General features: G+C 39.2%; 1 protein-coding gene across 4 annotated transcripts in view; it reads right to left on the minus strand.

Annotated features, from left to right (window-relative positions):
* pparg (peroxisome proliferator-activated receptor gamma) overlaps nt 1-24,693 on the minus strand; it is a 29,801-nt gene continuing 5,108 nt past the window's right edge. For 2 of the 4 annotated variants that reach the window (XM_054617782.1, XM_054617781.1), the window contains exons 2-9: nt 14,338-14,634; nt 13,781-13,947; nt 10,643-10,781; nt 6,258-6,457; nt 3,371-3,488; nt 2,896-3,092; nt 2,559-2,802; nt 1-1,471 (exon numbers count right to left, since the gene is read on the minus strand). In XM_054617782.1, the coding sequence (XP_054473757.1) occupies nt 1,224-1,471; nt 2,559-2,802; nt 2,896-3,092; nt 3,371-3,488; nt 6,258-6,457; nt 10,643-10,781; nt 13,781-13,947; nt 14,338-14,629 (1,605 nt within the window). In that variant the 5' untranslated portion in view covers nt 14,630-14,634 and the 3' untranslated portion in view covers nt 1-1,223. Of the gene's footprint in view, nt 1,472-2,558; nt 2,803-2,895; nt 3,093-3,370; nt 3,489-6,257; nt 6,458-10,642; nt 10,782-13,780; nt 13,948-14,337; nt 14,635-20,559; nt 20,614-24,693 lie in introns of those variants that run through there. The other 2 variants (XM_054617783.1, XM_054617784.1) reach the window with 2 other exon arrangements.

The following is a 24,693-nucleotide window of genomic DNA, read 5'->3' on the forward strand; positions in this document are numbered from 1 at the left end:
TTTTAATCCAACCCCTTTGTCTGTAGACCCCCCACCCCCCAAAAAAACATTTATGATTGATCAGACATAGACACTTTGCATAGGTTAAAAAATGATTTCATAGTAAATTTATAACTCAAACATTTTTTAAGAATTTAAAATAAAACAAGTCTGAAAAGTTTGTTTGACAGACAATTTCATCCATACAAAAATAATACATATGAATATATATTATACATTATACATTTGTAATATATATTTTTCAGATGGCATTTATTCCACAAAGAAATGAGTCAAACGGCAATTCTTAAAAAGGCACAGTATGGCGTATACGGTTTAATCGTCATGGCAATGTGCCTTATGTTGGCTTCACACTTTCTCAGTTTCTTCAGGTGGCCGAGACTAAAATACGTTACAGGCAATAATCTGATTTCTGTCTTTGTATAGAGCTGATTAAAAAAGAGATAGCACCTTCACCCTGATGCCAAAACAGAAAAATGACATGTGCATTGTTTTGTGTGTGCGCAGGTGATCATTCATGCATTGGTGTGCGTTCACAGAGGTATTGAAGCACGTACAAACTGCTGCTGCCTATGACGGTTGTAACGCAACATGTAGATAAGCTGCACATCGACAACGCATACGCTACTGTGTAACACATGGTGTAAAAAATATTCACAGTGATTTCTCCCGAAGGCACTTGAAGCAGGCTGTGTTGAGCGATCGCCATCTTAAGCTACAGCTTGCCAAAAAAGAAAAGTCCCGGCTCTTTCAGTTAGTCACAGACGCTGGTCCATATTGGTGGTAGGTTGGTATTTAAGTTGGCAGCCCACTCATTCACAAAGTGTCCGGGCTCAGCAGAGGCTAAATGACTGTGCTGCAAGTCGCTCACATGCTGCTGTCTAGACAAGATCGAAAACTCAGATTCTGTCTTTCTGTCCTTGATTTCTCTTTTCCTGTTCTTCCTCATCACTTTCTCAATTTCAGTCAGCCTGTCTGGCTACCTCCCTTTATTTCAACACACCAGCAGCACAAAGTACTTTAATAATAATTAAGCCTTTATTAGTCCCACAATGGGGAAATTATTTCTCTGCATTTAACCCATCCCGGAGGAGCAGTGGGCTTGTGAAATCATTATGATTTCATAATGATTGTGAAATCATTATGATTTCACAAGTCATGGTTTTAATAATAAAATCTCTTCTATTCCTCTTCCTCTACTTGTCCCTTTCTTCTGTTGAGTTCTAATACAAGTCCTTAATGATCTCCTGCAGCAGTGGGTGTAAGCACATGTCCACCTCCGTCTTCTTCAGCAGCTGGATGAGGTGGACGTGGTCGGTGACGATCTGACGCAGGTCGGTCATTTTCTGGAGCAGCTTGGCGAACAGTTGCTGAGAGTCTGGGTGGTTCAGCTTGAGCTGCAGCTCAAGCGAATGGAGCACCGTCTCCTGAAGCTGCTCGATGGGCTTCACGTTCAGCAGGCCCGGGCGGTCTGGACGGGTTACAGAGACAGGGAGGATAAATCAGTGACATTTTTCGGGGGACACATTAATAATCTATTAGGTCAACATATCTGTCGGCTGAAGAGCACTTTAGATGTCCCTTATTACCCGACAAGGCAGTATTATTATTTACAAATGCAATCTTATCTTTATTTCAAGCTATAATCCTAGTTGTTTATGTTAATAATTGACTTAAATGCCTGATGTTTCATCCTCATAAAAGTTCAAGGCTAGAATTTTATCAAGTGGTCACACGCTAACCAGCAATATTAGACCACATAGTTTGTTTGAGTGAGGTTGGTTTTGATTGCTATTACACAGGCATGAAAAGATGTTAAACCATTGATTCCTAAAAAATGAAGAAAAAGCAAACTTTAAATATCGCTACATATGATGTAGTAACTGTTTCTTGCACATGAAGCCTCCCTGCAAACTGATAAATGGGTCAAGGCTGCCCATAGATAGTGTGTAAAGCAGTGGGTTCTTAACTTAACTGGATTGTAAACAGCAGATAGCTCACAACACTTAACAATCACAGAAAGCTAAATTGTGCCACATGTTTGCCAGAAATGATTTTTGGTTGTAACAACGCAATCATAAAATAAATTGACATCATTGCCTAAAGTTATTTATTTAAAATAATTATACATGTACCATTCTGCACTATAAACCAACAGTTTTTTTGTGCTGTCTTTGCCAGGCAAAGAAGTCAGAGCGCTCTGAAAAAGAAAGCTGGGTGCAGCGCTTTTTTCTCGAGGCAGTCCCATAAGTTCTCTCAACTGGAACAATTAAAAAAAAAGACGCCGGCTGGTAACGACTTTGAAAAGAAAAGTTTGTCAATTTGTGAAATACTATTGACTCTTGTCAGGAGAAGGTTGATACCACATGTATCTGTTCAGTATGAAAGGAGTAACATTGAGACTTAGTATAAAGACTCTAAAGCTAAAACCTAACCTAAGCTAACTCTCTCCTGGCTGCAGCTTCACGAGAGTGGAATCCAATTATTCCTTAAATTGGAGTAAGACTAGGCTAGTCCCCTGTGGGGAAAAATCAAAAAACAATAAAAACCTGACTCACCACCGCTGAGGATGATGACGGCCAGAAACAGAGCCATGTCGCTGTCGTCCAGCTCCAGCGTGTTGAATTTGACTGAGAACTCAAACTTTGGTTCCATCATTTGACTGAAAGGTTTCCTGAGACTCTTGAGGAACTCCCGCGTCATGAAGATCTGTCCGTAGGAGATCAGGGTCCCGTCTTTGTTCATCAGAGGCGACATCATGATGATGAGGACCTCGATCACACCGTACTTCAGCAAAGTCACCTGGTAAAAGGGTTGACATGAAGAGCTGATGCTGATTAGATCTGATACGTAATGGTTTTACAGTGATGTACACTCACTGCCTCGGCCTCTCACCTGATCATTGAGATCCAGATCGATGAATCCTGGGATACTCTTGGCGAACTCTGTCACTTCTCTCACTCCTTCGGCTGAACGTGATTGACAGCTTTGGAAGAAACGCAGCTCCAAAGCGTCCGATGGAGCCGGTCCGCTGATGCTTGTTCCCATTCCCAAAAAGCCATACTCTGACCCCTGGTGAGATCCTATGAATCCTGAAATCAGATGAGATGTGCAGAGAAAGAACGTAAGTCTCTGATGAGGCTGTTCAGCTGCAGGATTACAAGAAAAACTAGACCAATGTTTTATACATCAGTGCAAAGGGCAGCCAGAGTTTTAAAGCCAATGCAACAATAAAGGTAACATTGTAAAACCTCAATTTAATTATCGAGTCATATTGACTGATAAATGCATAAAGATAGGAAAGAAATATAATTGACAACAAACTTAAAACATCTCCACATCATGACAAAGAGAGCTTTGTATCTCTAACCTCCAAGTCCTGCTGTTAGGGCAGATGACTGCTGCTGTTGCTCCTGGATGGGAACCTGCTTACAATTAATAAACTGCTCTCCTTCCATCAGAGACTTCATGTCATGGATGACAAAAGGCTGCAGGTTTGATATGTAGGAAGAAAGAAAAAGAGAAAGAAACAGGGTTAGCTCCCTGTAGGTCTCCTGAGGACACGTGAGCTACAGATGTAATCATATATATCCTGCGTATGCATTTTGGTCATGGCTCATTCATCAGACCTGCAAATGCAAACACTGCAGATCTCACATCTCTGAGGGACAAAGTAAATAAATCTTAGCTGCAGGCTGAGGCAGACAAAAAACAACATTAAAAGGGAAATGGAGCATAACTAAGTTAAAGTCGAACTTACTAGTAAAACAATGACAAAGACATGCACTGGCCTGAATGATGAATGGTACTATACTTAAATCTTCCCTTTCTATATCAGTGAAATGAATAAAGAGACATCCTACAGGGGATTACAGCCAACAATACTCACAAAAGGTTATGAATTGAATAATAATTTCTTATGTAAGTGTATGTAATGGATGTATATACTCTGTCTGTTCAGTCAGTTTACTGTAAATGCAGAGTTTTTATGGAAGTTAAGGGCTTTCAATTATGAAATAAAATCATTTAAAACACAACTATGTATCTTTTGAAAGAAGAAATAGCACATTCATTCTTTTATGTATGAAAAGTTAAAATCATAAGCTTTAAAATGCACCCTTGCTCCGTTAAATACACTTTTTGGTGCTACAGACTTACTTAGTGAACATTGTATTCTAATGTTTGCTAAGTGTTCTCTGTCAAACTAATTTAGTCAAAAATGTGTCTTCCTTTACCTCACACGAAGCATCTGGAGTGCTAGTGGAGTATCACCTTAATTACATCGACTCAAATCAAGGCCCCATGTGTTAAACTATGTAAATATTCTACAAAAGATAAAATCATTGACTCTCAATTTGTTTCAGGAGGTTCACTGCGGTTTGGTAAATAACCCTAAACTTCCTCTAACCAACAGATAACGCAGTGCTGTTTGGCTGCTATCGCTGCGATGAACAGTCATAACAATCAGAAGAAAGAAGGGCGGAGCAGCCTTGAACTTATATGACTCCGCAGAGAGAGGCAACAGAAAAGGGAAGAAGAAAAAGACTCAGATGCTGCTTGTACTGGTGGTCCACAGTTGTAGAGCCAACAATATAAGTAATCATTATAAATACTATTTAGCTGCAACTGGTTCCTTTTTAGTTCATTTTAAACCTCATTTTTATAATTCATTTTACACTATTCACATCAGAACAATAAGAACGGAGAATCGGAGCCTCGCTCTGATTGGTCAAAGTGTACATGAGCGGTGGCAATTTTTGGGTGCGGCCCACAGAGGCAGGGGAGAGCAGTTATGAGCAGATATTCTCAGAGCACTTCACCTACATATAGCTGACTGGCTATTAGGACAGTTTTGCCAAATATTACAGTAAAGAAATTACCCACCCTAGCTTTAAGACAATTTACTTAAAAAGCTTACTGTACGATTTGAGAGAGCTAGCATGATTTGAAATTAGCTTCTCTTCGGAGTTAGCTCCCCCACCCTTCAGGACTCCCTGCCCCCACCCCCTCGACACAGAGCCAGGTAGCTACTTTAATAAAATGTAAATATATTTTTAAGTGCTTGATCAATCTGTTTTGGTGTAACTATCAAAATCGATTGAAACCTACTGGCCGTTTATTTCACTGCATTTACTTAATGACAATTTACTTAAGTGGTTCAGTTGCTCAGATTAGGCTGTTATTTAGTCATGTTAAAATATATTTATTTCAACCAGACTTTTGATAATGTTTAGCTGATGAAGATAACTTAATCACATTTGCTTTAACAAAAAGTTATCAAAACGTATTTAAAATATTTGCAAGGGGAGATAATGCTTTGATTTTTTTGCCTTATTTCAACCATCAACCCTTTTAGAAAAGTATCCTACCAGTTATATTTTAGATCAACCATAAGATTGAAGTCAACACCACAAGCACAAACACACTGTTTATCATTATTAAATATTTACCACAGTTTTCTTTGGTCTGCCACTTGTAATTCAGTTGATGTGGATTTCCTGATTAGGTCTCTTTTGAATAATGAGATTCAATATCTCAAAATGTACATACAAAAACACAGAAATAGATGATATCTGACATTTTCATGCTTTTGGCCAACATATTTTCCTTCAGTCCACTTATACTACTTATAAATTATCAAATGTCTTAATAAATTAGTTTGACTTGTTGAGTAGGAATGTTGAAGCCTTGTATGTATCCTGTTGCTTGTAATCTGAGGTGTTTTCTAACAGCCAAGACACGTACAAACCAGTCAATCCACTTTTCCTGTAGGAGCAGAAATAATAGCTGAAAGATCTCATCTGAACTCAATGAGCGTGGCAAAAAGTGTTGAAAAGAGTTGAAAAGTTTGAACTACATTAAGTTTAAAGATTCCAAACTCCGTCACTTTAAGCTTGTATTGTTAACTATTATTTTCAATATAAACTGATTGTTTCATTTAAAACTCAAGGCTGCACATGGGAGAACATTTTCATAATTCTGTGATATGAAGTGTCACTGAAGATACATTCAAGAAGTCAAGTCAAAGGCTTTTTTATGTCCTATATTTGATTTCTTTAGGATTATATGATTGTTTAAATTTTGTTCTGCTTTGATCATCATGATGGTTATGTTTAAGTATACATTTACTGTACTGTGATATCCAGGAGACAATTTTATAATAGGTCTATTGCTCAGTCAAGCAATATAGAGCACTCCCCAACCCTGATAAATACAAACACATAGAGGTAAAGCAGAATTAAGGCAGTGCTGCTTACCACGTTGTCTCCGGTCTTCCCAGAGAGAATGGCCCTGGCCTTGACCTTGGTGAGGGGGAAGTATTTCAGATAGGCCTCATACAGATGCCGGGCCAGAGCCCTCAGATCTGCTGCCTCCGGGTGCATGTGCACCACGTCTGATGAGAACTCAGCCAGCAGTTTCTCCTTCTCCGCCTGGGGCATTCGGCCAAAACGAATGGCTGGGAAAGGAAACAGGAAGACATAAACATACATTAGGGGACAAATGGACACAGGTTGGCACACATGCAGATACAGTATGTAAGAGCACACACAAACACATACAGTATGCAAGAATAGTCATACAGATAAACACACATTTGTACATACATGAACATGATAAAAAACATTTCTTGGGTATTTTCACAAAAATTCAAAGTAAGAAACAAACCCTCAGTCTAAATTCCTCCTGTCAAGATATCCAAAACAAGTTTTTCAAAATAAAGTGACGACTTACATCCAAAAAATAATATTTTATCGATCCGCTGACAAAATGTACCATCTCAAAGCCATTTTATATGACCTCTAAAACTTAGAATTAAACTCCTGCAAGGCAAGGCTGCTTAGATTGTTTATGCTAATGACATGTTGAAATTAATGCATGTATACATGTATGATTTTCTTAATAAAGAATAAAACAGCCCTAGTATTGGTTTTTTGTTTGTATTGTGACCTCTTTCCGACAATTTATTATATTACATATCTAACATATTATATTACTTTACTTTAAATACTTTATTTCTACTCTGTTGCTGGTGAGTGAGCTTCAGTTGATGTCCACCACGGTTGTTTAATTTCTATCATATCTCTAATATTTGAACAGTGATCAATGAAACAGAGCGACCAGCTTATGTCCACAACATGAGCTGCTATCTACAGCAAACAAACACTTTTTTACTAAATACAGAAGCAAAACACGTTGAAGAATAAATTAGATTAATACAGGGGAGAATTCACTTCAGATTGGGGAAATTTTTGCTTTCGCTCAAGAATATTTTTTGGATCACTAACGAAATTAAAGATTTTAAGAGACATTCAAATCACTGCTCAGACAACTTCTACAAGTGATTCAGAGCTCATATTATCACTCAGCAACAGGAAAATCAACTGGCAACAACACATAAGAAATGTTTATCCTGTGATTTTATGAGGCGTGACTCATCATGCAATTACAAAATGTAGTTCCCTTTAATGAGACATTCATATAGTTTTTGTTGGTAATGATGTTTTCATTGCGCATTGCAAAACCTGAAAAACTATCTCACACACTTACACAAGTCTCGTTTCTCCACCCTTCTCCACCTGTTGCTGCATTTACAAATACCCAACAAAGAAGACGGGTCTAGTTTCCCTTGTTAAAAGGATGTTTTTTTATTTGCAAGAAAAGACTATGTTTATGCAGTTTAGGATCTATTTTATACTGTTAATGCCTTAAATGTGATGTGCTTGATACAACATTAACATTCAAGACAAATCTGAGGTGATGGTGTGCCAGATTTTCAAACGCTGTATGAAATCTAACTGTATTAATAACTTCACATTGTATTACTGAAATGTCATTTTTTACTTGATGGTTTTACTTTCTATTTAGCTTCCATATTTATTATAAAAATAAAAATGAAAATAAAGTGGTTATATTTCTTTAGATGAAAAACAAAACCTGTTACCATTTCCAACAAATTTTCCATTACCCAAGTTAAAAATCATTATATCACTATATATTAAGTGGCAATACACTTAAAAAGGTACTCTAGATTTTATGGTGAATGTGGTGAAAATGTTCTTTGTTATTTAACTGAAATTTTACGCTTAGTTGCGAAATAGTTAAACCTTCTTTTTTCTGTTAGTGAAAGTCATTAATTATCCTCCATTCAAGCCGCTGCACAGCGGCTTTGTGTTGTGAGTGCATTGCAGTGTATGTGATTGTGTAATGCTGACTGCGTGATGAAAGCACACCTTAAGCAAATGAATACCATCTAAAGCGGCCCTTCCACCCACTGGCATCGAGCCTGCAGCAGTGACACAGCAAGTTGGAGAAATCAGTTGTGGTTTATGGACTCTGAGATGTCAATCATTGATAAATTAAAAACCAAGACAGAGCTATATTTCAATGAGAACCACCTGTGTCTCATGAAATAAGGGAGGGAGGAGGCAAAAAGAGGCACAGGGAGATAAAGTAGCCGGAGAGGTGAAACAAACTAATAAAGTTTTGTATAACTTAGTTTTAATGGATGCTTGTATCATACTGTAAATATAAAGAAGTTTTGCTGTTGAGCCTCAATACTTGACTGACTCCAGTTTAACTCATCCATTTTTGAAAAAAAATGAATAATATTTACAAACTAGAAAAGGCTTCTAAGAAAATGTACGCCATCTTTAGCTGAAAGATTTCAGTGCATATCACAGAACCTTAAAGTCCCTCGACCGATCCAAATTGCAATGCCAGCCAAGCGCCTTGGTTAAGGCCAGAAGTTGTAGTATCTGTAATCAACCAACATGCATTTCAACCTGAATGGACGTCCTAAACTGGAGAGACATTGCACAGAGGAAGCTCCATTTTTTGCCGTGCCCTCAAAAATTCCCAAAATAGGGCAGAAAAAACAGTAGTGTCCATGACATGTACACTACTTTCTGCAAGTCAGGTACATTTTATTTATTAGTGTGTAAGAGAGAAATATGCAACGCTCTTTTATAGATGCGAAAATTAACAGTCGGTGAAGACGCAAAATTCTGATGTTCCTTAAGTGAGGTAAATCTCAGTTAATGCTCACTCACTATAAAGTAAACTACTGAGGGTATATGTTAACAGAAGGCATGTTGACACCAGGCGTAGATGGGGGCTAGAAGCGCTGCATAACCACACTGTAGTTTTCATTTATTTATCTGATTACACATTTTCTTATGCTGCAGTCACTCTGGATATCACAGTGCAGACTGGGAAGCACTTTTGTTGTACGAAAGGCAAAAGCTGACAATACTCATGGACCGGTAAAGTTCATAGATCAAAGAGTGAAAGTTGTAAGTTGTCCCAACCTAACAGGTGCAACAAAACTAACAGGAGAGTCAGGGAGATGACAATCAAGCGCAACCTGTGCTCGCCCACACTGTCGTGCAGGTCCATGCTGAAACTCACCTGGGAAGGCGGAGACAGCATTCATATAAAAAACAGACTACAGCTGTGCCAGTTGATGCGCCCCAGTGACCAACAAAGGCTAACAAAACAAACTTTTCTACTGCTGAACAGTCACGGGTGAGGGCAAAGAACGTTGTATCATTAAACACATGCTTTATCTAGATATCGCACTTGTGATGTTAAGACATCTGTCGTCTGATAGCGTTTACCAAGTAACATATCATAAATATCGAATAAGTTTCTTGTCTATAAATGAAAACTTACAAAACCTCTAATGAGCTTGTAAATCTAACCGGAAACAACAGCAGCCGAAGCAGCAGTAAACTGCATTTGCATTGACGGACTCATTTATCGGCCGACAGGCCGCTGAGCGTGGGAGGTGTCGGCCGTTTCTTGCGACCTTGCAGGATTTGGTGCATCTCTACCCTGATGTTGGGTGTATAGGTGAAAACCTATGTGGGTGTACCGTGGCTGAGAAAGGCGTGTACATGTGGATTTGCTTCATTTGATGTTTTGATTGTGTTTTAACATTTTATCTAAAGTTACATTAACAATGTGGAACAATGTCACCAAAAACCTTTAACCTATAATAGAAATTGCTTGTAAATTGTAAGCTGACAATGTATCATAATGATGTTCTGTATTATTTCTTAACTGCATGCTTATAAAGCATTTCAGTAACTGTTTCCGATCTAATGTTGAAATATTTGTCAAAGGACCACAGATGAAAACAGGCCCTTTGGCTAACTCTGGTGCACTTGCAATGTTTATCAATGTGACAATAAAAAGATAAAACAAAATAACTGTAAATACACTGGCTGAAGTTCTGCCTCTTTGACTCATGCTGTTTGGGTGGCAGGTACAGTGCACGATCGATGTGACAAAACTTATGATACAGGTTGAAGACTACAGAGGAAGCAAGTGGCAACATGTACCACCACACCAGAGACCAAATTAGAAGCTGTGTGGTGAAGATGTATCTGTTGTTCTCAGGGGGCATCAGAGGCAAGGAGAGTTGGTCTGCAAGGAGGTGTAACCAATGTCTGCTTATTTATAATGAGTGTAAATTGCGGGTAATTTGTGTCTGAAGAAAGACACCAAAACGAAAAACACCTAAATGTAGTTTTGACAAGTTTTTCAATTCACAAGCAAGTTTAACTTTTAAATAAAATGAATCAAGCACATCATACACACTGCGTTCTAAAAGGTGCGTGAGACAGTTTCACCATCTTACCGTTGTGTGACATGCCGACATTGAGGCACTTCTGGAAGCGACAGTATTGGCATTTGTTGCGGGACTTCTTGTGAATGCGACAGTGAAGATCACAGTGATCGTACACCAACTTTAACCTGATCGTGCGTCTGAAGAAACCCTACGAGAAAGAAACAGAGACAATAACGTCAGATCAAGCAAAAATATATATTTTCTACATTTGCACTTCTTTCCTAAATCTGCTCCTTTTGAAGAATGAAGACAGTTATGCATTTAGATATTATAATGTAACTATTCTCTTTGAGAAAAGTGAAAAGAATAGGACTGAGAGACTATTTGTGTTGCCAAATAAGACAATAGAAGTATATGATAAGACATAAAAGCATATTTTCCCAGTACTGTATTGGCCTTATAAATACAGAAAAATACTTTATCAGTATTCTAGTTGAGACCTGAAAGGGGAAGGTCAAACAATTGATTATGATCCGAAAAGATCCACGTTTTTTAGTATTACATTTATTACTTTAATATTCATAATCTGATTAAAGTTTGTTGTTGGTGGAGTAGCTCCACAGAGCATCTATTGACTGATGCAGATTAGATACCTGGTTCTTTCTAATCTGAGGAAGCCAATTACACTGCCCAAGAGTGTGTTTAGTAAGCAGATTGCAATTCAGGGTGTATTTATGCTTTGATGTTTTCAACCTTAGGACCAAAGGAGCCAAAAGAAGTTTCCTTATCTCAGCTAGTAACTATGTAGCCATGGTCAAACTGCCAAAACTCTCCTACATGCAGTCACAGGTTTGTTAATGGCTGCGGTGTGTAAGATCACCAAGAAAGCTAATAGAAAGCTGAATCAAAAAACCTGTTGTAAGTTTTAGAAGGAGAATTGTGTTGACTGTTTTTTGTAAGCAATCAACATCCACTTGTGGACTTGTACTACGTGAAGGCTGGTATGTTTGGCATCTTTAATCCACAGATGTTCCTTTTTTAATCGTAGGCTATTTAAAGAAGGAGGAAGTTAAAGGGGGTCAAGGCTCCACCTCAAATAAGAATGTTTCTCCTTTGAAACAATTAGGTGTTTGTCTGCTTGGCTTACCCCCTCTTCTTGTGAGTGTCCCCTGAGACTTGAGCAGAACAATGAATACTGTACGTTACCTTCATTCAGCCTCTGAAGGTACAGTATGACTTTGACTAAGCACTATGAACCTCGGAATAAATCCAACACAACAGTCCTAAGGGTGTCAGAGAGGCGCTGATTCAACCCTATGGTCATGGCTGTAGTTAGTGGTTGTGCTGTATTATATTAAGGGATAAATATTCTGCATTTTGCTTATTAACAATCCAATGAAACAACACAACCAACAATGAGTTAATCTGTATCTCAATACTTTCTGACTTCCCTGGCCAGCTGATGAAACATCCTTCTGTGGCTCTAAGATGGTTCATTCATACTAAAGATGGAAATCTGACTGTAGTTTAAAGATGGGTGAATATTGCATTTGCTGGCTACTATAATTAGCCTAAAACCTAAAACTTGGGGGTTTATTTGTCTGGCAAGTACTGTATGTATGGCAGCTGGTTAGTGTATGTGAGATAGAGTTAAAACAAACCACAGGGCACATGTTCATGTTTATTAAGAAACATGTCAAGAAGTGAAACCTGTTGCTCACTGGTGTGCTTTTGACATTTTTTGGAGGAATAAGATAAACAAAGCTTCATAGGCAGTTATTGTTAGTAAGATCAATGCATTGTGGATTTTGGTCTTTTCATGGTATTTGTTGACAATGAAGAAAAATAAAGAGAATATCACAAGACTTATCCTTCAAGCAATGAAGTCTATTGTATTGCATTGAGTTACATCATACAGATGGTTTCTGTTTATATGGTCATTCAGTGGATGTCAAGGTTTCTGTTTTCTTTGGCAGTATCAAAGCGAGAGTTTCTATTCCTGAAGTGTTGAAACATTGAAAACTATTGACTACATTGAAAACACAAGCCTATGTTTTATCTGTGTTTTCAAAAGATAAATCACTTTCAATCTAAAATCATCTAATAGGACAAAATCTATGTCAATTCAATTCAATTTAATGTATTTTTTATAGCCCAAAATCACAAATTTGTCTCAGAGGGCTCTACAATCTGTACACATAAGAAACATTTGGGGCTGATACAAACACAGCACATTTAGTTTAAGTAGTAGTTTTATACCAATTTATCTGGAAAGATATGTGCAACTTTCTTGGAACCAAACTGGAAATAAAATACAAAGAATTGCTATTGTTATTGAAAATCCATCTCACATGTCTGTGAAGGACAATGTCACAATTTAAAAGCTCCTCTTCTTATAATGTCTCAGTGTTTCAAAGAAAACGAAAATATGTGTGAAACTTCCCCCACACTCTATTAGTTATTTATACTCTGTACTGACTGACAAACAGACAGAGTTTAAGGGGCTGGGTGTGCATCTGTAGAAGCACAAGCCTTTGTTGAGCCCTTGCAGAGTGGAAAATGTATGGGGCTTGTGGTCAGGGTGACAGACATCAAAAAGATGAAAAAATGCATTATAGAATTATTTATTCCACAAACGAGTGACACATGGTGACAGAAAGAGGAAGACAGGCAGGGAAAAAAAACTTTTCGCAGTAAAAGTTAGCATCACCATTTCCTGACATGACTCTAGAGTGGTAGACTGTCAGCTTTTTTTCCTTCTTACTTTTTGAAAGCAGCAATCATTTTATACTCTGCTACTGTGCACTGCAATTTAAGCCATAATATGCATCTCTCAAAGATGTTGGTGACCAGAGTGCCTTCTCTTGCCAACACAGACTGACAGAGTTACCCTTAAAATAGAGCTGAAAATTAATCTGCAACTATTTTGATAAGTGACTGAATCAAAACTTATTTTCAAGCAAAAAATGCAAACATTAGTTAGTTCCAGCCTTATAATTGATAGGATCTGCTGCTTTTTGTCGTTTGGTGGTCTTTGGGTTTAAACTGTTGGTTTTGCAAAAAAAAGTCACTTTAATTAATTCAGGAAGTAATCTGCCGATTATTTGATAATATAATCGAAATCTTTTAAAACACTCGTTATACTTCCCCAGTTTGTTTTTTTACATCTTATTTTCATCTTAACTCATGATAATCTTTCAGTCCTACCTTACAGCCCTCACAGGCATGGACGCCGTAGTGAAAGCCTGAAGCTTTGTCTCCACACACGCGGCACTCGATGTTAAGCGCTGCTGGCGACGTGTCGTCCTGGAGCTTGGAGAACACGGGATTGTCACAGTACTGTGGAGGGGACTCCGGCTCCAGCTTGATCAAACCTGATAGCAAAAACATCATCAGGCAGGAACAGAAGAACACCAAATTGGCAGACAGATTGAAAACTAAAACTTTCCTACTTCACTTCTTATATCCACAGGTTTAATACTCAGTTGCTTTTATCCAGGTTTCTTAATATGTGCATCCTGTAATGTAAACTCTACCAGGCTATAAGCACTAATCTCATGTTAAGCACAAGTGCTTCTAAATGTGGTGCCTTTGATGTATTTTTATATTCAAGCTTTCTTATGCGAGGACTTGAGAAAATAATTCAGTTTCTGCTTCCTGTGGTTATATTTTGCGACTAAGCTTTCTGTGCATTTACTGAAATCAGCATTAAGAAACTAAATACGTTTTAGAGCTGGTTGTCCCATTACATAGACTGGACTTACTGTGCCTGTCTGGCTCTGTTCTGTAGCTGTGCATGTTTGTGTAGTCCATATTGGTCAGTTGTTCTTCGTGCTGCGGCGGACTGGGGTCATAGGCCACACCGGCAGAGGAGATGGAGGATACGAGCGGGGGAGACAGGGAGGACTGGATGGAGGAGGAGGAGATGGAGGCGTAGTCTAATGTGGACAAATGCTTCATGTCGAGGGAGTGGGAGCTGTCGTCCAGCTCTGAGAGCTCCACGGCGTTCAGGCTGAACCCGACAGGCCAGGCTAGGAGCTGCTGGGTGTCCACCATGTCTACTGTGGAGAGAGAGATGAAGCAGTGACGCAACAGCTGATGCAACATCCTTTGTTGACTGTATGTGGCCTTGTTAAAAGAAAACACTAGAAGGAACCAGAGAGAGGAGAGGAGAGGAGAGGAAGAGGAAAGTTGGAGAGAGAGAGAGAGAGGAAGAGATAAAACATAAACACAGAAACAGAGGAAGGGAGAAGGAAAGATGAAAATGAAAATATACATGATGCGTTGCACATAGTGTTGATGATTAAATACGTCCGTTCAGAAAAGCCCAAACATAACAAAGCACACACACACACACACACACACACACACACACACACACACACACACACACACACACACACACACACACACACACACACACACACACACACACACACACACACACACACACTCCAGGAGTACCCCTGGCCCTTCAGCTCGTTCCTGCAGTCTGTTTTTTATCTGGTAAACAGGGAGGCAGATTGTGTCACAGTGAGAACAAGGCGAACTCTGGCACTGAGGAGCGTCTCTTCTACTCAAAACACGGTCTTCCTCTGTTGCTGTTTGGGTGGCTCGCTGTGTGATTGCCCAACGAAAGGACACAGAGAGCAGGACTGTTTGCCTCCGTCTGTCTGGGGCCAAGGATGTGGCACGGACTGCACCTTCTGAGTGTTGAGTTGTGATACTGATTGTTAATTAAGAACTGTGCTGGCAAGGATACTTACTTCAACATTAGAGCTTAATTCACTTTCTAGGGCTTTTTTCTTGTTTGTGAGAAAAAAGACAAGATAGTTATAAATAACAAATGGGGACTATTTTAAGCTGTGGATTTGGTGCATTAGCAAGTATGTACAGCAGCAGGTTGGTGTATGTGCGGCTGACTCAAAATAAATGACAGTGCTCAATGGTTATCGTAATGAAGGAACATGTCAGTTGTGTGGTTCACTGATGGGGTTTTTATTAGACTTTGAACACAGTGGGATCAATTCATTGTTGGCTTTGGTCTTTTCAAGATATTTTTTTACAATGAGAAGAATATAGTATACTATCTATACCAGCATTATGCTTAATTAAACTCTGCTACTGCTAAAATGAATAAATTGACCTGAATGATGTATGAAAAAATAGCTTAATCAACACTCAGAAAGTCTTTGGAACACATTTCACCACACAGCTCCATCTAGATACAAATGTTTGTTGATGAAAATGAATGAAGGCTGTTCAGTCATTAAAATACAGTATCTAACTCAGATGGTCAGACATTATTGGAAGTGAGCCCAATATGGTCAAAGTCCAATCAACAGAGGTTATTGCAGTCCGCCCGAAGGCAAACTACATACACGGCTTTATAATCAGGGGGAAGTTTGTAGAGGGTTTTTTGGTTATGCATACATTTGTAGAATATCTTGTTGAGTGGATGTTTTTTAATTGTTAAAGAGGCTTTTCTAAACTACAGGCACCACAGCTGTAATTAATTGTTTGAATTGGTCTTCTATGACAAGAAGAATTGTTAAATATATTTGTAAGAAACACAGGCCAGATAGAAAATATGCTTTTCTTAGCTGTAGCAATAAATCCCAGTTGTTCTTAAAAGTCCCGTTGTAACGTAAATAAGAGCATTTAACTGCTGTACTGGTATATTCCCCAGTGAAATGCAATATTCGAGACTCATGCAAAATGGATTTAAGTCAAATCCGTTGCATTTGATTGGATCATTAAAAGTGGGATTAGAATAAATTTGTTGCTAATGTTGCAGATTGATGGATGGATGTCATGATACTTTTGGTTGAATTTAGGCGGTGTTAGTTTATGGAAGCACACGTCATATTTTGTTTTATAGAAAGAAATGATCTGATTTTGAATATTTTAATTCAAATTTGAAAGGCAGAGTGCTTTAACTAGAAGAAAAAAAACAGTCCATGTGTCTTTCCAAATAGTGATACTGGAAACTATTTCATTTTCCCATGCTTTCTTTTTTTTGAGAAGGAGGAAGCCATGCTTGAATTCTGACCTTTATGTAAACTAAAGAAACTCTGAAAAGGAAAAGACAAACTAGCAACAGTTTATAAATAATCAGTAGAGTAAAAGTTCTGTGCACTGAACCACCTGGCCGGCAAAACAACCTTTTGTTACCACACAAGTTGTTAAAAATAAACCTCCTCTAATCAACCCTGAGCCTCTGATTTGGAATAAATAGGTAACAAAGAATGCAATATATTATGCAACAGTGCAACACTAAAATAGCAATACTCGGATGGCACAGGAGCACCAGGTATAAAAATGGCTTGAATTGGCTCCAAATTACTTGGCAAAACATCCCTGTGCAGCAAACATCCTCTTCTCTCAGATACTTATTGTTTCCTTTTTACTTGTTTTCATTGTTGCAACAAAAATCAGCGGGTGATCCACTTAAAATTCACATTGACTGTGACATTGTTTCAGAACAAGAGAAAGTGTGTGTGTGCGTGTGTGTGTGTGTGTGTGTGTGTGTGTGTGTGTGTGTGTGTGTGTGTGTGTGTGTGTGTGTGTGTGTGTGTCCGCAGGCTGTAGCTCCACTGTCTTGGAAGCTGCTGCGGGGGAAAATGCTGACTATTAATAACCAGAGAAACCTGGATATTTTTTCCATTTGTTGGCCAGTTGCCGATCCAAACCTAAAATAGATGGAGCATTGGAGTGAATGTGTCCTTGTTGGCATCAAGTTATCACATGGATACAGGAATAGTGGGAGAAAGAGCTCTAGAGTTGAGAGTGAGAGAGATTAAGTGAAAGGGGGTGACAGCGAGCGAGTCCTCAGACCACTTCAAGAAATCAAACTGCACCTACGAGGCTTCAAGTAAAAAACCCTTATGTCGGTAAATGCATGGTCTGTACTCAGCAGGCTCCCGAACACAACTGAGAAAGTAAAGAAAGGAAGGCCTCTGCAGGCTGGCAGTTAAACCAAAGTGCTTAAATCATGTCGTAATTGAAGGTAAAAACAAGTTTGTACTGTAACTTCTCTCCTGGAGTTTTCACAAAAAACAGTGCGCTAGAAAATCCACTGCATTCAACATGTTTGTATCTGTGAGTGCTGTGTGGGAAAACACCTTGTCAGACATCATAAAGGGTGACAAATGATTAGTATGGTGTATGCAGTGTGTATTGTGTTTGCAAAGATGTGCGTGTGTGTGTGTGTGTGTGTGACAATTATGCCGGTGTCTCCTGCCAGTTCTGTGATTTCCACATGTCAGAACTTGTTTCCCAGGTAAGAGCACAGCGTGTAGGAGTACTTTCTGTCAGCTATTGCCTCAGACATGACATAATAACAAAAGGCCAACGGCAAACTGGCATGCGAGTCTGGCAAGCTGCTGTACGGATGAGGCGGATCGGCGCTGTGTGTGTGTGTGTGTGTGTGAGCCCACACGTACAGCATCAACCTTCGAAGGATCTCTGAATGGACAAAGACATTGATTAAGGCTGAGTGAACGTACAAAAGCAAAGACTGACCCACAACAGCTGGATCATTAAACAAAATTGAAATACCATAATGTAAACTTCAGGAGAGGGAATGATGCAGGTCTCCCAGTCTGAAAGCAGCAGTTCAGGGAAAGAAAAGGAGGTGAAACCAAGAGGTCAATCAAAAAGATGTGAAATCTTTCCTTCAGGGACAAAGTTGCAAAACATATAAAATCTTTTTTAACTTTCATATTTCTTCACAACAGTAACTATGCGGTCCAAAACAGACTGAAACACAAGCTGGGGATCAGATTACTGCACAGAAAGTGTCTTAAGTCCTTTTTGTATCTTTGATAATAGACTTTTATTGAATTTAATGAATGAGCTTTTATCAGAATACATATACAAAAAGTCCAAAGAAGGAAAACAGAGACAACAAAAACTCAACAAAAAGACTAAAGAAAATGCCAAAAAAAGCTCACAATGACTAAGCCCTGCAGACAGAAAATATCCAGCATCATCATAAAATCTTCTGAGGGTGTAGAAACCTCCTCCACTCCTCCACAGTAAGTCTTTCTACAGTCAAGCAAAGAAAATGTACAAGGTGTGGAGTTTAGGACATGGGATAAGCCAACACAGAAGCCGGTCCGGTATATTTAGTAAAGTGGGAGACAAAAGGCAAAACCTGCCCCGCTGCATTCAGGGACATTAACACTCTTATCTTCTCTGTTTGAATAAAAACTATGCGCCCTCTCCTTGGGTGAGAACGACACCGCTAATGTCAAAGCAGACACTATTGGAAATGTGTTTTAATATTTTAACGTATTTGTAAGAAGTTAATTGGGCTGCTACATGAGAACTCTAAAATTGGATACAATATACAAATGAATACATGTTTATGATGATTTTTGTATACTATGGGCTTTTCATGCATCATAAAGTGAAGTACATTGATGGTAAACACAACTAAGTGCACTCTAATAGAGATGTAAATGCTAAATTTAACACTTTTTTTCTTGCTGCTGCCTTCAAAACATCCAAAATTACATGTTGCAGGAGTATTTCCCCTGTTTGATTTGTTTTTCTGTACATTAAACCATTGGTGTCATCACATTTGTTGTGTGTATATGAATGTGTGACACACAGAGACAGAGAGTTAGTGCAGAGTTAGCTCTGTGACTTCCTGACCTCTTCATGTAAAGCATGTGGTTCAGTGGCAGTGACTAAAACAAAGATATACCTGCCTGCGCATCTGCCTCACAGTGTCTTTGAAAGGACAAAGTGTGCTTGATATTTGCCTGGTTCGTCCTATATAAAGAAACCGTGGGATGCACTGAAAAGATCATATGTTGTGATAATGCTGTGCTTTATTTGTAAGATACCTATTTTACCATAAAGAGCAGAGGCTCGGTGTCTGCAGCGTATAAAACAAACCGCCTGCCTCACTCTTCAGGAAATTGGCACTTTTTTAGTTTTACTCTGTTAGTGTGAAGTCATTATGGGCAGAATTACCTGAAAAGGGGCCTTCCCCTTCTGCATCTAAATGATCAAACAGGAGAGTAATGGAAAACCAAATGCATAAAAAGTGTCAACCAGAGACCTGGACGGCCTTTTCGACCAAAACGAGAGTCTACTCGCGTCTGAAAACCCACTTGCACGGTTGGTACTGAATTTACTCATGAGACTTCAAAGCTTGGCACAGTGGGAGGTAAGAAACCATAATCTCTGTCTGCATGGCACGGCTCTGAGTGAAGCAGCACCCACTCACTGATTTATATTTGACTTTTTGGAAAGAGTTGACCACTGATAGACATCAGGTCAACCTGAGGTCAAATTGAGAGGGAGGCAACACTTCTTTAATCTTAAAATCTTAAAATATCACAAGTACTTCATGTCTCGTTCTTACTGAAACCCCTGTCTTTCAAAAGGGCACTTGGTTCCTGCATTTACACAAAAACATACACAAGAGCACAAAGTAAAAGTCAGAAGACAGTCTAAAGAATATGCAGAACATGAAGCTGCCTCATACGACCTAGTTACAGATATTTGCTCATTTTGCGGGGGGGAATGAAAGAATATCTATGAATAGCAGGTTTTTGAGGACACTGGGGCTACCAAATATCACGAAAAACTTGCTAACAAAACCAAGAGGCGAAGAACTTTCCGAGGATACTCCATATCAAAGTAAACTGGTTGACCTACAGTATCTCAACGATAAACACCGATGCTCCCAAGAGGCTAAAAGTGGAAATCGACTCACCACACACCACGCTAAAAGCTATCTGACAGCCTTAAGCCTTTATCAGATGTAGCAGTACACTGTTTTTTTGCTCTCATTGTTGTTATCCACAGCTCATGCATTGATTCAACATCATGAACTGAGTGACAGCGACACACACACACACACACACACACACACACACACACACACACACACACACACACACACACACACACACACACACACACACACACACACACACACACACACACGTATAGGACAGTCCACTCACCCAGTTTCTCCCGTTTCAATTCAGAAGTGTTCAGTGGCAGCTCATTGACCAGCGACCAAGTGATAGTGACAGAAGAAACTGGTGTGTGTATGTGTGTATGGTCATGCTTTTCCTCAGGAAGTGATGACCAATAGAAAGGGAACTACACACACACACACACATTTTTTGTCTTTGTCAGAGTCTTGGCTCAGCAGAAGTTCAGACAGCTAACTATCATGTGGTCTAAGCGCGCGTGTGTGTGTGTGTCTCTTTCATTCCTAATTTTTCTTTTTATGTGTGCATGTCTCAGTGTAATAATACAGGATATACTTGTGTATGTGTGCCCATGTGCTTAAAAGTGTTTTCTTGTACGTGCGTGCTCTCCTGTGTAGGTGCTCTCCTCTGTGTGTTTTGTGTGAGTGTGTATGCGTTTGTGTAAAGTGGTAGACATCAGATGCAGATGATTTCCTGTTGCTTCACTCTGACAGGCGACCTCTTCATGCCTCTCTGGTTGCACTTCTCTCCCTCTGCTCAGTCACTCAGTGTCGATGTGACACCGGCGACGCACTCACTTCTGCCTCCTTATGCAATACCAACACAATACAAGCCTGCAAGTTCTCTGATTTAATTTCAAAGCCTAGCTATCATTTTCCAACCAGACTAGAGACATGACAATCCTGACTGATGTTTACAGTGATGTCAATCAATGTGAATGAATTGTCCTTTCAATAAATCAATAAACAAATGAACTAATAAACTAATACAGACAGCTTCCAGTAGAGGAGTTCGTCTCTTAGTGTAAACGTGTTCAATTCTACTAAATAAAATGCTAGCACACATTCCCAGACCAAACAAGAGAGAAGTGGTTTCTACTTTTTGGTTGTGACAGTGGGACATTTCTTCCTTTATTTCCATTTGTACATAAATTACGTGACTATACAGGGATGCACAGAGAATGACCAAGCAACACTTATGTAACAAACGAAAAAAACTAAAACACTGATCGAGGAAACGAGACAGAAAGAGGACTGACTGAACAACTCAGAGACAGAAAGTCTCAGCTGGACTGCAACCATCAATCATTCACTCTCAACTGTGTTGTTGTTCTTTTATTAACCAAAAGGGTCAAGGTTGGACAGGTAGGGTTAAGTGGTCTCACATTAGCATGACAGAAGCTATGCTCTCATACCACAAGTGTGAAAAGCGACAACCCTCCTTAGCAATGCAGAGACAATGAGAAAGAATGTTGACCTGCACGCATCAGTTCTTTGAAAGATTAAGATACAAAAAAAACATTTGATGATGTTTCGATGAGGTAACTGGTTTGATGAGGTGACTGCTAGGTCTGATATGTAATCCTGATGTATCCATTGTAATCCATTGTACAATGTGGGAACTTTTCTCAGAAAATGACTTCTTGCTTCGATGGCAGATCGACCACCTTGTTTAACAATTTAAAAAATATGTAATACTGTAGGTTGGAACATAAACCTCAGGTACAAGTAAGAATCGCATTTAAAAAAATCTCAGGTTTGGGATAAAATTACTCATCAGATCATATGATACAATTGTTTTTCCATCTAACAAGAGGCTTGTTTCTGTATTTTTGTGTATGTCCTGTGTGTTAACTAATCATCTACCATAGACAATCGATTATCAATGTTTTCAGTAAGACAAAGTGAACAAAAAAGCAATGCACTCTCAGTTGTGAACAAGGACAAATGCCTCACCACGAAGACTTCCCCTCTGATGAAGTTTATCAGCCGAGCAACTGAAGCTAACGCGTACTTTGAGTTTACACTTAAAAATTCACAAGTGGTTTCAGGCACTGTGGTTGCTGGCTGCTTGTCGAATCTTGCGGTTGTCGCCAAGGGGCTGCATCATGTTTTTTGGTGAGCTAGTTGAAATGTGGAACTAAAGCATTGAAGTTGGGGTCTAACACACATGACAAGTGTTTTCACGAAACACATGACAGAAAGAAAAACACCACTGAACAACTTAATACAGAGATAACACTTTTGGCAATAGGAGGCTACGATCCCAATCGTGTGTGAGGTGATCTTAAAGGAGTGGTTCAACATTTCAGGAAATGTGCTTTTTCACTTGTTTTTGCTGCGAGTGAGATCAGAGGATCAATACAACTACGGTGTTTGTGCATTAACTATAGAGCTACAGCTAGGAGGCAATTAGCTTAGCTTAGCAAAAAAAATTGTAACAGTGGATACTGTCCGTCTTCAAAGTTTAAAATATATAAAAAACATGTGCCTGCAACTTTAAAGCAAATCAATGACAATGCTGTACCTCATTTGTTTATTTCAAATACAAACAGGAACCTTGAATATATGTACATAACATAATGTATGTTATGGTTTTATAGGGAATGAGGGCTCCAGCTCAAGAGTTAGTGCACAGACATGAGGTCTTCTCATTTAATTCTTGCCAGGAAAGCAAAAAGGCATTTCACCCTTGTTAAACTGAGCTCTGACTCTGTACTTAAACATGATGAAGTGGGTTATAAATCAGGAGACAAATGACTATATTCATTAAACACCACACACTGTTTGATTTCATCTCCCCACTGTAAACACCAGACTCGTTTGGACTAGCTCAGTTCAGTCGTCACAACTAAATTATGGTTATAATCGGCTCAACAACCGTAATGCATGTCTTTTCCCTAAGTAAGCAAGAAACACCAAATGTTTTAGCATTAATCTACACACTCACACAACTGCAACAGTTTTTCAACAACAAATCTACTCTGACTGTTCAATCTTTTGACCCAGCTTTTGATCATTGTCACATAATTAATTTATTCATTGGGATCGGAAGGCTGGGCTTGCCAGGTTTAGGGTGACTGAACTCTGGGGGTTTGTAAAGAAGCATATTGAACGCTTTCATGCAAAAAAGAATGTAAGCACAAACACACATTATGCTGCATGTATCTGCAGATACAGGGCATGAAAGCACACTGGAATTTAAAGACTTGCTGTTTGAACTCAGATAAGGTCAACACACATGAGCAGGTACACTCATGGAAAGAGAGCGAGAGAGAGAGAGAGAGAGAGAGAGAGAGAGAGAGAGAGAGAGAGATAGAGTTCACCCACTATCGTAGTAAATATCTGTGTGTGTGACTGTGTGTCTCCTCCATATGTTGCTCTCTGGGAATCTGCAGATTTACCAATAATCTGAGGACATCAACTTTCCCCCAATTCCTTTAAATAGTTATGAGTTAATGGTTGATGAGTCTCTTGGGCCTCAAGAGCTTCCTCAGTGGATAAGGGAAAGGAGTGTTGCATGCTGTCAAGGCCTCACCACACATTGACCACACAATGTATGTGCCATGCTGTCACGCTGACAGACAAATGTGTATGAGGAAACATGTGCAGAGCATAAACAAAGCGTAGTTCCAGGCACTCCTTCCATTTATGACAAGTGAACAGAGTCAAAAGCTATCTATTTTGGCCTCACACACACTGACATACACACACACACACACACACACACACACACACACACACACACACACACACCTCTGAGCTCGAGAGGTGTTGCATAGAAAACGGGCACGTGAGTCAGGAAGAAAATGAGGATGACAGAAAGACTTGCATGGATATAAACAACTGATTCAATCTATACAATTGTCATTTATGATGTTGTCACATAGGTTAACGATCATGTTATGAGAGTGTGAGCTCAGCGGTTGGAGTTGTGTGAGAAATCGCAGCGGTGATGATTTATAGCTAAACTTGTGTTTTGACAAAGGCAGGGAGTGAGAGGAGGGCACTGCGGTAGGAAGAGGGAGAGGTGCATTGTGGGAAGGGTCATACCCTGTTCTTCGAAGTGGAGAGGAAAAGACGGGAGTGTGCTGCCTACCGCTGCTGTTTAGCTGGACAATAACAAAAACAAACCCATGACGTGTCTCTCAATCACAGATTGTTCCCTAAATATGTGTGCACAAAAGAAACTGATATAGAATTGTCCGTGAAAAAGGAAGGCTCAACAAAATAAGTGTCAGAGTTGGCTCAACAATTTATTATTTAACGCTCAACCCCCACCCCTTGATTGTCAATCAACCAGAAACTTTGCAAAGTACTAGGCATAACCGAAAATTGTTGAAATCTATTCAAAATGATGAAAATATAGTAAAGAAGTACT

This window comes from Anoplopoma fimbria, chromosome 17 (genome assembly GCF_027596085.1).
Source record: "Anoplopoma fimbria isolate UVic2021 breed Golden Eagle Sablefish chromosome 17, Afim_UVic_2022, whole genome shotgun sequence".
Lineage (NCBI taxonomy): Eukaryota > Metazoa > Chordata > Actinopteri > Perciformes > Anoplopomatidae > Anoplopoma > Anoplopoma fimbria.